Source organism: Oryctolagus cuniculus, chromosome 5 (assembly GCF_051225735.1).
Source record: "Oryctolagus cuniculus isolate XC-2025 breed Fujian yellow rabbit chromosome 5, ASM5122573v1, whole genome shotgun sequence".
Lineage (NCBI taxonomy): Eukaryota > Metazoa > Chordata > Mammalia > Lagomorpha > Leporidae > Oryctolagus > Oryctolagus cuniculus.
The window spans coordinates 41,535,921-41,554,497 of NC_142871.1; the positions used below are offsets into that span (position 1 = coordinate 41,535,921).

The window sequence follows — 18,577 nt, forward strand, 5'->3', positions numbered from 1 at the left end:
ACCTAAATGAATTCAGGATTAAAACAAGTATCTCCAATCTTTAAAAAAGGTATATTACTTCTAAAAGCCATGCAATAGTTACTTTAAAACTCTCTCATTGTGATTTTGTTATGAGAATTTTCATGGTAGGAACTTTCTTTAATTCACACAATTTTTTCTTAGGTCTTTTTAAGATCGTGGCTGACAAAACTCCATACGTTTCTCTGAAAGAAATTACAAGAACCATTCATATTGGACCAAGTCGATTGGGGCACCCTTGTTTCTATCACCAAAAGGATATAAAACTAGAGAATCTTACCATAAAGCAGGGTGAACAGATCGTGCTCAATTCAGTTGAAGAGATCAATGGGGAAGTAATGGTGAACTGTGCAGTAGTGAGGAATCATCAAAATCACTCTTTTCCTTTGCCTTTGTCAAAAGAAGGTGAATTTTATGAGTGTGAAGATGAACATATTTATACCCTAAAGGAGATTGTTGAATGGAAGATTCCCAGGAATAGAACACGAATTGTGAAACTTACGGATATTTCAAATAAGTGGGATTCAACAAACCCATTCCCTAAAGACTTTCGTGGTGCTCTGCTTCTCAAGCCAGTTTATGAAATTCAAGCTGTGATGAAATGTAAGTATGTGCTGCAAATAATGCTCAATGACATGGGCATAATGGGGTTTGGGAAGCAGAAAAATATTAGAGCTTGAAGAAAGGGATTTTGTCTTTGTTTCACCCAGTAAGTCTTTGAGAGTTTGATTGTCCATAGAAAATAAACAACCGTATATCTGTTGCAAGGATAAAGTTGAATAATGTATATAGAGAAATGCCATAAATTTACGGTGCTATCCTAAGATACTGTAACTATCACTGACAGATTAAAATACCCATTCATTTAATTTATTGACAGATAAAATAGTTTAAAAAGAGCTACTCTTCGTAAGAGAGCATGTTTGGTTATAACGAGTTTCTCTTGTATAAAAGTGATCAGTGAAAGAAGTAAGGGTGAAACATTTCCTTAACGTGTCCCTTCCTCCTATTTTTGTGTCAACCTTTTTTATCAGCTTCCTACCACATATCATATATCTGTATTAACTCAGGGTCCTTCTGACATCAGTGAAAATGAATGGTAGATTCATTCATATCTAGGCAAGATTTAATTTGCAATCTTCATTGATACTTTATATTTTAAGGTTTCAGTATCTGTAGAGTGTATTGTTACCCCAGTGGTACCAACGTGGGATTTTTCATGAAGTGGGGCAAGTAGTGCAAATGAGAATTCTGAAGTTCAAGTCCAAAGTCCCCACTTTTAATTCAGGGTCCATAACCAAACAGATGGTGGCTCTTGGTGAGCCTTTCAAACTCTCTCTGCCTATGCAATGGGGATAATGACACCCCCTTTCTTACATTGTGGAATTGTTTTGAGAGAGCAACAAAGTGTCATTAATGAAGTACTATTAATACAATATTCTTGAGAACATAAAACAACACACAAAAACATTTGGTCAGAAAGTACCTTCTCAGATGTCTCAAAACTTATGTATCTCTGCTCATATCAATATTATTGATATTAATATTATGAAAAATAATTTATGTGAATGTTTTTGAAGCTTTGAGAACTGTGTTTTAAATTCTGTTACATAGAAATATTCAACCAGAAATTTATCATTTCATTTAAAACAAACACACAGGTAAAGAGTTCTACTCATGACTTTTTTTTAATGGCTTTTTATTTATTTACTTAAAAGGCAGAGTTACAGAGAGAGAGAGAGGGAGAGGCAGAGAGAAAGGTCTTCTGTATGCTGGTTCACTCCCCAAATGGCCAGAGCTGAGCCAATCTGAAGCTAGGAGCCAGGATCTTCTTCCCATCTCCCAAATGGGTTCAGGGGCCCAAGCACGTGGGCCATCTTCCACTGCTTTCCCAGCCCATAGCAGAGAGCTGGGTCAGAAATGGAGTGGCTGAGATTCAAATAGGTGCCCATATGGGATGACGGCGCTGCAGGCGGAGGCTTAGCCCACTACACTATGACACCGGCTGCATGATTATTTTTAATATTATGAAAACTTCAAGCCATAGGAAGCATTAGACCTTCCATTAGTGTTCTGTTAACTACTCCAAATAGTGCAATGAAATGGATAATTTTCTTCAATGTTAATAAATAATAGATAATATGTTTTCATTATAAAATTTGCTGATTTTTAAAATCAATGACATCTTTTACCTGCCACATAATTGCAAATGACTGCAAACCCAGAACCTAAGCCTATGGACATAATGATTACAATACTGAGTGAATTTAGATTATGAATCAAGAAAAACTTTTTTCAGGAAATGGCATTTAAAATAGGACTTGAGGCCGGCGTCGTGGCTCAATAGGCTAATGCTCCACCTAGCGGCGCCGGCACACCGGGTTCTAGTCCTGGTTGCCCCCCTTCCAGGCCAGCTCTCTGCTGTGGCCAGGGAGTGCAGTGGAGGATGACCCAAGTGCTTGGGCCCTGCACCCCATGGGAGACCAGGATAAGTGCCTGGCTCCTGCCTTCGGATCAGCGCGGTGCGTCAGCTGCAGTGCGCCGGCCGCGGCGGCCATTGGAGGGTGAACCAACGTCAAAGGAAGACTTTTCTCTCTGTCTCTCTCTCTCACTGTCCACTCTGCCTGTAAAAAAAAATAGGACTTGAGAGATACAAGGGGGACAGGCAATGAAAGAAGGCACCTGATTGGTGGAAGCAGGAGGAGCTTGTTGGAAAGCAAGTAAGCAAGAGATTGGAGCTCCAGTGCAGCTGATGTGAGGGGAGAAAAGATAGAGAAGGTCAGTTTGAGACAAATATGAAACATGTAGTGGGATGGTGTGGAACAAATCATTGAGGATTTGTAATTTATGCTAAGGGATTGAAATTTGTCCTAAGAGCAAATGTGTACAGTATTTCAAGCTGAGAGTGACCATTTCAGAGGATTATAATGGACCAGCTGGGCCTGTGGCAGGGTACTGGAAGTTTATCCAATAATACCATCAGTAGGAAAGACAGAGGCACATAGATGGGCTTACTGGATATTTAAGGAGCACAATTAGTAGGATTTGGAAATTGACTGAAAGAGGAGGTGTCAACCTTAATCCTAGCTCTGTGTCTTGATCTGGCTAGTTGGATGGATATGCAATCTGTTAAATTATGAATATTAGAAGAACAAGGGGTATTAATAGAAATGATAATATAGAATTAAATATGGTTTTTGATTCCTGCTAACCAATGTCCCAAAAATAACACTTTTAGTTGAAATAATACTTTCACAAAATGTTTTAGTCTTTTGTTCATTCTTCAATGATATTAAAATTAAATTTTCACTGAATTATTATTCATTTTTAATTTCTTAGTGATTAAACTAAGCACTAATTCTTACTGTAGAACAACTTCAGGAGAGATGCCTTGTGAGGCTGGCATGGGCATGGTATTGACTGTAGAGTATTACCTGAAAATAGAGATGAGTATCCAGCACAAATTTGTGTTTAAAAAAATTTTGTAATTGTAGTTGCTTTTTAAACATTTACATTGTAAATTGCTTATTGAATCATAGTCTTATTTTATGTTATTTTTTTGTTGAACTGAAGATTCAAACTTTCAGGAGGTCAAGGGACTGTTGCTAAGTTACTTTTCATAGGGTTTGACCATCAGACTTGGTCCAAACACTTTTTACTTAAGTTTTTCCTTTCTTAAGTGACAAGAAGAACAGATCTGCGCAGGGGATAGCAAGTCCAATAGAAACTTTGTGGAAAAGAGCAAGAAGAAAACAACCAAGAACTGCAGAAAGCTATGAAATATTTATATGTTGAAAAGAAAACACAGAAAATAAATAGAAGAGAGAATATAAAATTATTTCTGTTTATCATTTTTAATATACTATCAATGTGAGAAAAGAAAATTAGCAGAAGTGTTTATTTATTTATTTGTGAGGCAGAGAGATGCAGAGAAAAAGTTACAGAAAGATAGATTTGCTCTCCAAATGGGCTAATCTGGCTGAAGACCATAGTCAAGAACTCAATCCAGGTCTCCCACAGAAGAGACTCAATTACTTAAGCCATGTTTGCTGCCTCCCAGAGTGTGCATTAGCAGGAAGCTGGATCAGAAGTGGAGCTTCAACTCAAATCCAGACACTCCAACATGGGACACAGGTGTCCCAATAGGCGTGTTACCCAGTAGGTCCAATACCCACCCTGTGGAAGTGTTAAATGAAATATTTGTTACTGGACTGTAGGTCAAGATCTCCATTATGGGTCTGAAATCCCACTTATCCTCACCACCTATTTAGAGATTTTTATCAATTATCTCTTTTGGAAAATAAACAATAGTCCAGACCTTGAACCACTGGTCTCCTATAAGACATTTCATAATGTGTTTGTGTCTGCACAGGAAAATAAAATTCATATTACTTTAGTAAATGAAATGTATAATATTTGCAAATGAACAATTGAACCAATTATTTGAATTTGCTTCAAAAACCAGAGATCAGGATGCTTACATCCCATATTCTGATTTTCTGGTGCCTGAGTTTTAGTACTGGCTCTACTCCCAATTCCAGGTTCCTGCTAATACACATCCTGGTAGGCAGCCAGTTATGGATCAAGTAGTTGAGTCGTTGCCACTCATGTATGAGACCAGGACTGAGTTCCTGGCTCCTGGCCAGCATGTGGGTGGTGAACCAGTAGGTAGAAGCTGTGTGTGTGTGTGTGTGTGTGTGTGTGTCTGTGTTTCAAATAAATAAAATGAATGAAAAAGAAGAAAATCCCTAGAGGTCTTGACAATGAAACAGTTAAAAATTATGTTATGTTTCAATATATAGCGATAATTATTTCTTTCCTATCTGAAAATTTCAGAGTTGAATCTTATCTTCCTTTTAAAAGAAAAAAAACAGCCTTCCTTTTAAAAGAAAGCCTCAATGCCTACCAAAATTCAGGGTAGAACTTTCGCTTATTTATTTTTGGGCAGTTAGCAAGCGAGTGAAGTTTAATGAAGAGAATACAACTGGCAGTCCAGGCAGGCATCTCAGCAAAGAACAGACAACCTTCTTAGCAGTTGAAAACATTAATTCATTTTATATGTGGAGGGCTCAAATCATATAAATAAAAGGTGGTATTTGAAAGATAGTATCTCAGTATTATAAAATAGGTGACAAATGAATAGCACAAAAAACTTTGGTCTTCAGTATTCTGAGATTTCCTCTTGCTCTCATTTAATTTTTTAAAGATTCATTTACTTTTTTGAAAAAGTTAGAGACAGAGAGAGCTGTCATGTGGGTGGCATGGGCCCAAACACATTGGCCATCTTGCTGGCCATCTTGCACTGATTTTCCAAGACCATTAAGAGGGAACTAGATTGGCAGTGGAGCAGCTGGTACTTGAACCAGCACCAATCTGGGATGATGGCATTGCAGGCAGTGGCTTTACCTGCTATGCCACAATGCAGGCCCCTCTCATTTAATTTTAGAAAATAATTTCAATATTTACCACCACAGTCAAAAATGTTAATTAGTAGTGAAAGAAGCTATGGTAAATTTATCAGCAAATTTTGTGCTCTTTACCATTCTCAGTTTTCCCCCAAATTCTGCTACTCTGGGGTAATTTAAATAATTTACCCCTACCTTTTATGGTATTTCCAAATAATATAAGAATACTGCTGTTTTTTGAGTCACTGAGTTTAGATAGTATCTACAGGCTTTCATTTATGATTATGAAGATTTAATTCTCTTATATTCCTATTTCCCCTTCTATATTCTCTCAGTATATGGTTAAGCATTAGTAATTTCATTATCTTGACAATTAACTGATGTATATAATGAGTACAGTTTCATTTCTGGACAATTTTTTTCAGTGATAATGACATTGTAATTTCCTTGGTTTGCTTCAATCTTCTCCTTAGTCTTGGAATATTCTCCAACATCTCTGTAAAAAAAAAAAAATCACTCATGTTTTCCCACAGAGCCCAGATTGTCAGGAAGTATGTCGTTTATACTTCCCCCTGTGTTGTCCCTTCTGGAGCCTGCCCTCCTAGGCTCCAATCTGAATTGACTTGGAAGATTTGTATCCTACATTCAAAGTCATCCTGGTGGTTCCCTTTTGACTGTGTTGACTACCTGTTTCTGTGATCGAATAATTAGCCTTCTCTTCTTGGAGACCATCCCCCATTGCCTCTTGAGACAGATACATGGGATATTACTTCAGTAGAGAGACTGTATGTTTGAAAAATCTTTATTCTACATACACATGAGATTGATAATATGTGTACATATAAGAATTCCAAGTTGAAAATACTTTCTCCTCATACTAAAAATAATTTTAAATTTATTCATTTTTATTTATTTGAAATGGGGAGAGAAAGAGAGAGAGAGAGAGAGAGCTCTCATCTGCTAGTTTACTATGGGCCATCACCTGCTGCCTTCCAGAGTGGGCATTAGCAGGAAGCTGGAATCAGAAGCTGAGCCAGGACTTGAACTCAGACACTCTGATGGGTGCTACGGGTGTCCCAAGCAGTGGTTTTACCACAGCAGCAAACACCTGCCCTCCTCTCAGAATTTTTTTTTTTTTTTTTTTTTTTTTTTTTTTTTTTGACAGGCAGAGTGGACAGTGAGAGAGAGAGACAGAGAGAGAAAGGTCTTCCTTTTTGCCGCTGGTTCACCCTCCAATGGCCGCCGCTGCAGCCGGCGCACCGCGCTGATCCTGGCAGGAGCCAGGAGCCAGGTGCTTTTCCTGGTCTCCCATGGGGTGCAGGGCCCAAGCACCTGGGCCATCCTCCACTGCACTCCCTGGCCATAGCAGAGAGCTGGCCTGGAAGAGGGGCAACCAGGACAGAATCCGGCGCCCCAACCGGGACTAGAACCCGGTGTGCCGGCGCCGCAAGGTGGAGGATTAGCCTATTGAGCCACGGCGCCGGCTCCTCCTCTCAGAATTTTGAAAGATTTCTCCCTTATCTTCTACCTTCCAGCATGCATTGCTGCTGCGAGATTAGCCGTAATATTCTCAAGTTTCTCAGTAATATACTTTGTTGTGGGGGATATTCTTTCATTATAATGACAGTTTTCAATGTGGAAAATAAGTTCTTTGATACTAGAATAACTTCTTAGATAATGTCCTCCCAATTATATTTTATGTTCTTTCTTTAACTTTTCATTTTATGTTGAAGCTCACATCTTGATCTTCTAGGACTCATTTCTATTTTATGTGCCTTCTTTGTCTTTGGTTCACCACCAGAAAAAAATTCTTAGTTCCATTTCCAGCTGTTTTAATGCATTTTTAATTTCAGCTATTACAGTTTTAATTTTTAAGAATTATTTCTTACATCATTTAAAAAAGGTTATCCTGTTTTGGTTGTATGTACACAGTATCTTATCTGTGGGGATGTTTTACAGTTTATTTAAAGTTTGTTCTTGCCCACTAAGTGCTGCCTCCTTTCTTTGGTCTCATTTTTTTTAAATTTTGTTTTCACATTCTTTAAAATGTTTACATCAATGACTGCTGATTACTTGGCATTTGTTCATCTTTACAAGTAAGGTGCTTTAAAAATTTATAAACAAAGCACTTTCTATACACACTCTATTTATAAGCTTCATATTTTATCATGCCTGCTGTTTCATTTTGACATTTCCTCAAATTCAGGTTCTGTGAATCTTCTTTCTGGGCCTTGTTCAGTTTCACTGAGAATAATCCTCCTGCTATGGAATATTGAAACTGCGGGAGTAAGGAGCTGAAGGCCTTACCACTGCCCTACAAATTTACATATTCTTGCTTTGTTTTTCAGTCCCATGTGTAAGCAAAGAGGGGCAGAACAGAGAGGAGACAAAATACAAACTCACAGCCAACTTGAATTTATTCAATGGCAAATAAGTTCACAGAGGTGGCTAACTGCCAGCATGCATACAGAGTGAGCATGTGGCCAAGAGCAAGAATGTAGGTAGAGGTTGGCTCAATACAACGTAAGCCAGGTAAGGGCCAGGAGGTGAAGTGGAGCTGTGAGTTTGTATCTTGTTGTTGAGTTTCTTGAGCCCTTTATATATATTTTGGATAAAAAGCCTTTATCACTTGCATAATTTGCAAATAATCCCTCCCATTCTGTTAGTTGCCTCTTCACTTTGCTGAGTGTTTCTCAATTTCATGGGAAAAATGTTCATTCATGTCATGTATGGATTTATTTAATCTCTGGGTTTGTTTCTGATTACTTTTATGTAATCCTATGATCAAGTTTCTGAATTCCATTTCTCATGTTTCTTAAACTCTTCTTCTTCATATTCTAGTATTGAAGTGTTCTTGTGTTCCTTTGGGGGTGTCATGTTGTCTTCCTTATTCTTTTTTAGTGAATGTCTTTATTTTTAGACATTTGCGGAGATACTTGTCCCCCCCCCCCCCCCGTGATGGTTTTTTCTTGGGGGGGGGGCTATTCCTCTGTGGCTTAATGGAGTGTCTGCTCTTTCAGTGAATACCCAAAGGTGTGTGCTGGGAGGTGTGGCAAGGGAGCTCTGTTCAGTGTTCCAATGTGAGAGGAGTGTGCAAGGTGACAACCAAGTTGAGCATGGTAAATCTCCTCTTTTTTTTTTTTTTTAAATCAGAGGGGAAGGTTTGATCAGTTCTATTGACATAGTTTCATGCTTACCTCCTCTCCTCAAAGGAGACCAATGCCTGGTCGCTAGCCTCAGTGGGTGTAATATTTATATATGCTGCCACAAGAACCACACAAATGATCTGTGCAGTGTCCGTGTGAGTATGGATCCCACAGCAATGACCCTCACCAGGGAATCAGGTAGCCCCAAGAATGTGGAGCCACCCACAGTGACTGTGCAAACACCCAGGCACACCCTACACCCTCTTATGCAGCCACAGTGTTTTCAAAGTCCCAGTACACAAGGCTCCCCCAGTAATGAGCGCCCAGCCCCCTGTCTAGTCTGCCAACCAGACTCAGGTGTCTCCTCTTGGCTGGATGCTGGGCAGGTAGACACAAGCTTGTGCAGTTGTTGCATATGTCCAAAATGGTGACCACCCTCTCTCAGCTAGTCATAGGATGCTGGTTCCGGGTGGTTGGGGAGAGAGAAACTTTCCCCTCTCTCTCTCTCTCTTTTTTTTTTTTTCTAGGTTTTTAGGTACACTGCCACAGGGCTCCAAGCTGAACTTGCGCCAGGCTCTTCCCATAGTTTGTCATCGGTGGCTTGGGCTGCTGCAGTCTCCTCTAAGCAGGGTAGTCCTGATGTGGTGTATCTCAGGTGTTAGTAAAAAGGGAATCTAAGGATGTCTCTGAGATTCATGGACTTAACAAGGAGAAAGGAGTTAGTAACTAAGATAGATAAAGCAACAGACAGCCTGGGTTGGTGTGAGATCGGATTACAGTTTGGGCATGTTGATTTTGAGGTATCTGTTAGATGTCCAAGTGGAAATTTTAAGTAGACATATGGAGCTCAGGAGAGTGAATTGGCGAGAGCTTTACTTTGGGGAATCATCAGCACATAGATGATATTTAGACATAAGACTATGTAAGATCACTGTAGGCGTGATCATACATAAAGAAAGACAACCAAGAAAAACTAAAAGGCGTACATGTGTGAAGAGTGGGTGGTGTGTAGAAAGAAGAAACCAACCACCAAAGAAATTGAGATGAATCACGAGTTTGAAAAGAGTAAAATATGCCAAAGAGGGTGGTGTAAAATATACTTTGTCAACTGCTGCTGATATATTAAGTAAAATGAGATAACTAGCATTATTTCATTGGATTTAGGCATAGAAAAATGATAATCCAGTAATTAGGTAATAAAAAATAACAGAAGTTATATAGCACGGCATGGAGGCTTTATCTGGCAGCTATCAAGTTCTCCAAAGGTAATAAGGTTACTCCTGGCCCATAGTGCCCACTTGCGCCAATATTAGATTGGGATCTAGAGTGCATTACTAGGGCCCTAATGTTCTGATGGATTCAGAGGCCCAGGAAGTCCTTCAAGACATTTATTCTAGCAGTCTCTAGCTGTAATCAAGATTTGAAGAATGCAAGAGCCAGTGGTACTCAGCTAGAATTCTTAGACCTAGTTCATTTGGATCCAAATGACCAAGAATTTAGTTCTGAAAATTTTCTTGGTTTTAGGAAAGACTAGTAGAGTATTTTAACCTGTATATAATGAACTGATATTTTTTAACCTTCTTAACTTTGTTTCCAAAAATTAAAGGATCTTTGGCCTCTAGGTAACCACTGACTTTTATTTGTGCTTTTCAGGAAAATAAAATAGCACTCTTTTCATGCCATGTCTTCACAAACATAAAATATATATGTTATAGGGCACAAATTAAGACTTGGGGTTTTCAGATGCTGCTTAAACAGTTGATAATTTAAAAAGTGGTAGCATTGGTCATGTTATTAAAGAGTTATGTATTGTGAGTGATACAAACTGTTCATTTTGAAAAGTGCAGAAGGAAGACAGGCTACTGATACATGGAAGATAGAAATATTCCAGCACAGTGGGTTAATTGTGACATGTTAGGCAAAGAATATTTTGGTAAACACCCACTAGTGTACCCAGGTCTCCTGCATGACCACTCTGTGACTCCCTCTGACCCCTCTTTTTCTATTTGGGTGTAATATTACACCAGTGGGGAAAGAAGTAACTTTGACACCAGAAAAAGATTGCATCTTGGTTTCTACTTCCATATAGCATTCTTCTTTTTCTTTTTCTTTTGTTTTAAGATTTATTTTGTTTATTTGAAAGGCAGAGTTGAGAGAGAGAGAGATAGAGAGAGAGAGAGAGAAAGGAGATATCTTCCACCTGCTGGTTTAATCCTCAAATGTCCACAATGGCTGGGGCTGGGCCAGACCAAAGTCAGAAGTTAGGAGCTTCTTCCTAGTTTCCCATGTGGGTGCAGGGGCCCAAGTACTTGGGCTGTCTTCTGATGCTTTCCCAGGCACATTAGTAGGGAGACAGATTGGAAGTGGAACAGCTGGGACTCGAACTGGTGCCTATATGGGATTCAGGTGCTGCTGCCTGCAGCTTAACCAGTTGTACCACAATGCCGGCTCCAACCATGTACCATTTTTTTTTCACTCACAAGATATGATTTTGTATAAAGAATGTGTGTCTTGAAACTAATACATGAAAGGTCTTGTTTGAAGTAATGAAATTTTTTTACAATAATTTTACATATCATTATATGTAACATTTTTGGACCTCAAGAACATGACTTTAAATGATGTGCTAATGTCACATATATTCTTTTACATATATATTTACACTTATAACTGTATTCATGTATAGTTTGTGTAATAAAACTATAAATATAAACACAGGAATGATTATCACTGGAATCAAGACCATGGTTACCCTTAGGTTCCAGGGAGGCGGATTTGATTTTGGTGTGATTCATGGAGCTCCAAGGTACTGGTTAATGTCTGCTGTATAGTGTTCATGTTATATAAGATGTCTTTCATCTCAAAATTTTGGAAAAGGAATTTTACACATAAGAAATGCTATATTATGGTTATCATCTCAGCATTTTTTTCTTAAATGAAATTTATTTATGGGACCTGGAGTGTATCTCACAAGAAAAGGTCTTGATGCAAGAAATGTCATAGTCTGTTTTTCTTCCTTTTTAGTCCGAAAGGATATAGTCCGCATCCTCCCCAGTTTAGATGTGGAAGTCAAAGATATTACTGACTCTTACGATACCAACTGGTTCCTTCAGCTGTTGTCTACAGAAGATCTTTTTGAAATGACCAGTAAAGAGTTCCCCATGGTGGCTGAAGTCATAGAAGCGCCTCAAGGAAAGAAGCTGCCTAGAAGCATTTTACAGCCTGGGAAAACCATTGTGATCCACAAAAAGTACCAGGCGTCAAGGGTCTTAGCCTCAGAAATTAGAAGCAATTTTCCTAAAAGACACTTCTTGATCCCCACGAGTTACAAAGGCAAATTCAAGCGGCGACCTCGGGAGTTCCCAACAGCCTATGACCTCCAGATAGCAAAAAGTGAAAAAGAGCCTCTGCATGTGGTGGCTACCAAAGCCTTCGATCCCCTGCATGGCCAGCTGTCATCTGTGTCTGTTGGGGACCAGTTTCTCGTGCATCAGTCGGATACGACCGAAGTCCTCTGTGAAGGAATAGAAAAAGTAGTGAGTGTTCTGGCTTGTGAAAAAATCCTCAAAAAGTCCTATGAGGCAGCTCTGCTCCCTTTGTACATGGAAGGAGGTTTTGTAGAAGTGATTCACGATAAGAAACAGTACCACATTTCTGAGCTGTGTCAACAGTTCCGCTTGCCCTTCAATGTGAAGGTAGCTGTGAGAGATCTTTCCATTGAAGAAGACGTGTTGGCTGCCACACCAGGACTGCAGTTGGAGGAAGATATCACTGACTCATACCTAGTCATCAGTGAGCTTGCCAACCCCAAGGAATGCTGGGAAATTCCAGTTGCCCGCTTGAATATGACTGTTCAGTTAGTTAGTAATTTGTCTATGGACCCAGGATCACTTTGTGTCCGGAGTGTGGTGGAAGAGATTACTGAAGAACAATATTACCTGGTGCGGAGATATGAAAGCTCCCTCTTGCACCCCCCACCTCGTCCTCCCAAACATCCCTCAGTGGAGGAGACAAAGTTGACTCTGTTAACTTTAGATAAAGAAAGGACAATGGACCCGCGTAAGTCTCCCAAGGTAAGCATATGCTCATGCAGCTTTTCCCCTATCTGAGTGTTTTTTCTTGAAGTTGATCTGTTTCAAGTCTCTTTCTGAGTTTGTTTTTGGCCCACTTTTCTTGCTTTCATGCCATACTTGAAATGGGGCTTCTGGTGCACAGAGACGAATGAACCTCAACAAAATGGAAGCTACTGCAGCATTTTGTGTTCCAACATTTAAATGGCAGGGACGATATTGAACATGATGATCCAAATTGCTGTTTCAATGGGTTTTGGTAATTAATAATGCTTTAAAGGGTGTCTCAGATCCAAATCACTTTCATTTTAGAAGTGCTATTCATTTTTCCTAGGTGGAATTCTTTTAATTCTTCATCCAGGAAATGAGCATACAATAAACTTCTTCTAGTGGATTACTGGTAACACGCATCTATAACACATGTCTTCATTTTGGTTTATGTGCAGAAAATGTAAAAATATCTTGGCAGAACTGTGTGTGTGAGGATGTGAGCATCTGCCCACATTCCGCTTATCTCAGAATTGTCATCTTTAACACTTGTATGGAAACCAAAATCAATAAAATCGCAGACGCTATGAGATCATTACAGGAACAACAACTCCAGATTTTGGAGGTGATTCAGTTTCACTTCTACTTGAGGTCTTGCTTCTTGAAAACTGCCTGTTGGCTGCTTGGAAAGTGCTTGCCCTTACACCATAATGTGTAGGTTGTTTAACTGGCAGTGGTTCTATGGCATGTGGAAGGAGTGCGTTCTGGCCTGCCAGATGTTGTGCTAGAAGCTTAGGGAAACAAAGCAATTAGTAAAACAAAGAGAGATGCTGTGTTTACTCTTTATACACAGGAATGATAGGAGCTTTAGGCATTCAGGATATGGATATGGAAATACTTTTATTTCTGTATCTCAAAGAAGGCATTCTGATGTATGCTGGGAAAATTCATTAAGAATCACCGAACTCATCTTCAGAGAAAGATAAAACCAGCAGAAATTTCCTCCCAAAACATTTTTGAAGAGGTCTTTGAAAATAATGTTATCATTTCCAAACCAAGTTACTATTTATATGTTATAATTTACAAGTTACTATTTATATGGAGGGTCCTGTTGACTCCTCCTGTTGAACGTATTTTTATGACTGAATTGAACACTATGAGGCATGGATACTTTCCTTTTTATTAGTGCAAGGCCGAAGTGCCTGCCATCCTAACAATGTCTATGCCTGAATTCCCAGAACATGTGAATAGATTTAATTGCTTGGCAATAAACAATGCACGCTTGCTGAAAATTCAGTTTTGAGATGAGAATTTTCATGGATTACCCAGATAGGCACAGATTAATCACAATAGTCCTGAAAAGAACCCTTTCCAGTTGAGGTTAGGGTTAGAGGGGAGATGGGATTATAGCAGAATAGTCAGAAACAAGAAGTTGCTGCCTTTGAGGATGGAAGCAGGGGAACATGAACCAAGCCATATGGGTGACTTCTAGAAGTGAAAAAAGACAGGGGAACAAATTCTCCCCTACAATATCCAGAAAGAACACCTGTTAATACCTTGATTTGCTTCTGTAATTTATAAAACTGTAGGATAATAAATTTCTATTATTTAAGCCACATCATTTATGGTAGTTTATTACAGCAATAATAGAAAGATAATATAGGACATAAAGTTGAGAAGGAAGAATAAGTAAAAACTCAGAAACATTTATATGTAAATTAGGACTTGTAAAAGTGGTTTTGAAAACACTTTTTAGCTTGTGTATGCAGCTAATACATGAGATCATCAGACTACAGCTGAAGTTCATGGAAAATTGGGACCAGAACCCTTGGAAATGGCCAGAATGGTCTTTATTTCTCATTATGTATTGGTTTTCTTTTCTTAGTCTACCTTGCTCGTACAGTGATACTACTCCTGAGGGTCTTTGCTCCTCGTCTCTAATAGCTTCTTTGCTCCTTAGAGAAATATGCAACATCTTTGTCTTGATTGAATGTTAAGGATCTTGATTGGATCACAGACCCTGCTTCTGACTCAATTTATTGGCTGCCCCCAATTATAGGCAAAGTTAGTGGGTGTTTTAGTTAGTTTGTGTTGCCACAACAGAATATCATTAACTGGGTAATTCGTTTAGGACAGAAATGTGTCCTCTTACAGTTATTGAGGCTTGCAATTCAAAAGCAAGGTGACAGCAAATTCTGTTGCTGGTTCCAACATGGCACCTTGTTGCTGCTGCATCCAGAGAAGAAGAATGCTGTGTCCTCCCATGACAGAAGAGAGTGAACCCACACCCACAGTGGCTTTTATAGTGCCGTTAACCCATTCATGAGGGTAGAGCCCACTTGGACCCCACCTCTCAGTATTATTGCATTGGTGATTCAGATTCCAAATCATAAATTTTGGAAGAAACAAAAACATTTAAACCATAGCAGTAAGTCAGGAGATGAATTCTGGTTTTTCTCAAATCATGTAGATACTGATAAAACAATGTTAGGTCTAAAATAAAATAAATGTAGTAATTGACTAAATCCATGCATGTAGGTTTCCAGATAAATAATGTCTAATTGTTGTCCTTTGGTGAGATCCCAGCTGGATCCTTGGTGTCCAGGTATGAGTCTTACTCTAGAGAATATTCACTGGGGTATATGGAGTTGTTAAGATATTAAGAGATCTTGGGGTCATTTTCATTTGAGAAACAGTTGAGGGAATTGAGTACAGTTTAAACTTGAGAAACTTGGTAGCAAATAATATCTGTTATTTTATATATTTAAAGAGCTCCCCTTTGGCAAAGAGGTATCCCACGACAATATCTCCAACACTAGTTGAAAGTCAGAGAAGTTAGGAGGCCACTTGGGATGTCGGTATTCCATATTATAGTGCTTGAGTTCAAGTCCCAGCCCGGAGCTCAGTTCCAGTTTCCTGCACACATGTACCTTTTGAGGCACACTCTTCTATTCTTTCTTTTCCCTCTATCTCTGCTTCTCTGCCTTTAAAGTAAAATAATAAATAAATGAACAGATAATTTTCTTAAATAAAAGGCATGACAATTTTGGAGTATGTGTTAGAACAAATCTGTTCTAAAAAATTTACAGATGATAGGAAACCATAAGTCATTTACATCAGGGATTTTTCTTTGATTGAGTTTATCCAAGAGTGGAGAAGAGTCTTCAATGCTTTGTTTATGATTAGTTCTATCCCTTTTTTTTTAAAAAAAAAGATTTTATTTATTTATTTGACAGAGTTACAGACAGTGAGAGAGAGCGACAGAGAGAAAGGTCTTCCTTCCGTTGGTTCACCCCCAAAATGGCCGCCACGGTCGGCGCTGCACCGATCTGAAGGCAGGAGCCAGGTACTTCTTCCTGGCCTCCCATGCGAGTGTAGGGACCCAAAGCACTTGGGCCATCCTCCACTGCCCTCACAGCAGAGAGCTGGACTGAAAGAGGAGCAACTGGGACTAGAACCTGGCGCCCATGTGGGATGCTGGTGCCGCAGGTGGAGGATTAACCAAGTGAGCCATGGCGCCAGCCCCAAGTTCTATCACTTTTAATGAAACACTATATCTTCTTTGAAATCACTTTAAAGTGTCAGAGAACGCTTTAATTTACCTGTGTTCAGACCTACTCCTTTTCAACAATATTTTTCCACCATGAAGAGAGCAATATACTGAGTGGATCATTTAAGGAATATCAACTCTATCAGAAGCTCTAGCATCTCCATAATCTACTGAAAAAAGTATTGTAGCCAACAGTTTTCCTAAAAGAAACCAAGACTTATGCATTTATTTGAAAGACAGAGTCACAGGGAGAGAGTAGGTGAGACAGAGAGAAAAATCTGCCATTTACTAGTTCATTCCACAAATGCCTGAAATATCCAGGGCTGTGCCAGACCAAACCCAGGAGCCAAGAGCCCCATTGGGTCTCCCATGTGAATGATAGGGACCCAAGTACCTGAGCCATCACCTGCTGCCTCCCAGGTGCATGAGTAGGAAGCTGGATGGGAAGCATAGATTAGCCGGGACTTGATGGCACCAGGCAATCTGATGTGAGAAGAGAGTGTCCTGAGTGGCTGCTTAACCCTCTGTGCCACAACACCAACCCCCAGATATTTCTTATTATCATAATATCGTCATCCTTTCTTATGTTTCTTCTTATATGTGCATTAAAACTTTTCTATCATGCATATTTTTGAAGTGATTATATAGAACATGGTTTATGCTATGAAGGCACAGCCATTAAAAAGAAGCTGCTGCTAAGATTTTGGATTATATATGGAATATTACTTTAAATTCAAAGAACCATTTATAGATTTGTTCTGAGTTTAAATACTTAAATACATTTAATTAATTAAAATGCATTTTATATGCACAGCAAAGAGTATTAGATACTTCATTATATGAGTTTACCTTGCCTTCCCAAAGGGTCATTAAGTTTAGTAGATCATTTCTTGCTTTGCTAAGTAACAGGATGTTATGGTCAGTTTAGGGATAAGAATATAAGACATGCTTAGTACTAGCCAAATTCACTTGTAGCAGGTATCCATTGTCAGTTATGATTATCACAAGTTCATCTAAAAAGTTTGGAAATTAGGCCGGTGCCACGGCTCAATAGGCTAATCCTCCGGCACCCCCGGTTCTAGTCCCGGTCGGGGCACCAGATTCTGTCCTGGTTGCTCCTCTTCCAGTCCAGCTCTCTACTGTGGCCCGGGAGTGCAGTGGAGGATGGCCCATGTGCTTGGGCCCTGCACCCGCATGGGAGACCAGGAGAAGCACCTGGCTCCTGGCTTCAGATCAGTGTGGTGCACCAGCCGCAGAGCATGGCTGCAGCGGCCATTGGGGGTGAATCAACGGAAAAGGAAGACCTTTCTCTCTGTCTCCCTCTCTCTCTCTCACTGTCCACTCTGCCTGTCAAAAAAAAATTTAAAAAAATAAAAAGTTTGGAAATTAAGAATACATGAAGACAGGTTATAGAGACTAGCAGGAATAGAACAATTGTTTTCCAAGATAAACTTGCTAGTTTTTTCTAGTGTTATTAATATCTTCATAAAAAATAAATTATAGTAGAAACTTGAGAATTGTAATTTAGGTATACATACAGGGGAAGGTGAGGGTGGCAGGCTGGATACCAACAGAGAGGGAGAGGTAGAAGGAGAGGGAGAAGGAGAGGGGAGAGGGAAGAGGGGAGAGGGGAGAGGGCAGAGGGCAGAGGGGGAATCTTCCATTTCCTGATTTACTCCCAAATACCTGCAGCAGCAGGGACTAGACCAGCATGAACTCAGGTCTCCCACATGGTTTGCAAGCAACCAAGTACTCGGGCCATCACTACTGCTTTCCAAGTACTGTTTTGCAGGCAGCTGAAATCAGAAGCAGAGTTGTAACTAAAACACCGGCACTCCAGTATGAGATGCAATCATCCTAAGTAACATCTTAAGTGCTGCCTTGAATGTCCACCCTGCCCAGCTTATGCTGTTTTATATAAAGCAATTTTTACTGTAATTTTTGTAAATATGATAGTTAACCATTTGGGAAAAAAGAATATATGGAATCTAAACAAAGGGATAGAGATATACCAAGTGACTCTTCCAACTTCCATTTAGGCTTATAACAGAAATAAGAGAAATGCATTTGGATCTTTAATTAGATAGAAACAATTTTTAAGAGACTAAACAAGTGAAACTGGGCCTACAATTGTGCTCTAAATAGGAATGTTGTGGGAGAAACTCTCCTTCTCCAAAGGTTAGTTCTATGTCAGCTGTATTTGCAGATAGTTTGGAAGAACATATACTCACTGGGGCTTTTGCCTGTCGTGGATATATATGGCTATGACTTCTGAGTCCCACACAGGAGAAATGTAACTTTTGTTTTCTGATGAAAGGGTCTATAACCAGATAGAAAAACAAACCTTTGGTTGAAAGATGAGATATTCCATATCTTCAGAGACTGCAGCTGGGACCAGAA

General features: G+C 39.4%; 1 protein-coding gene across 2 annotated transcripts in view; it reads left to right on the forward strand.

Moving 5' to 3' along the window:
- THEMIS (thymocyte selection associated) overlaps positions 1-18,577 on the forward strand; it is a 213,822-nt gene that overhangs the window by 91,610 nt on the left and 103,635 nt on the right. Inside the window, exons 3-4 of one of the 2 annotated variants that reach the window (XM_008263480.5) lie at positions 163-621; positions 11,594-12,642. In XM_008263480.5, coding sequence (XP_008261702.4) covers positions 163-621; positions 11,594-12,642 — 1,508 coding nt within the window. The remainder of the gene's footprint in view (positions 1-162; positions 622-11,593; positions 12,643-18,577) is intronic. The other variant, XM_089332705.1, reaches the window with a different exon arrangement.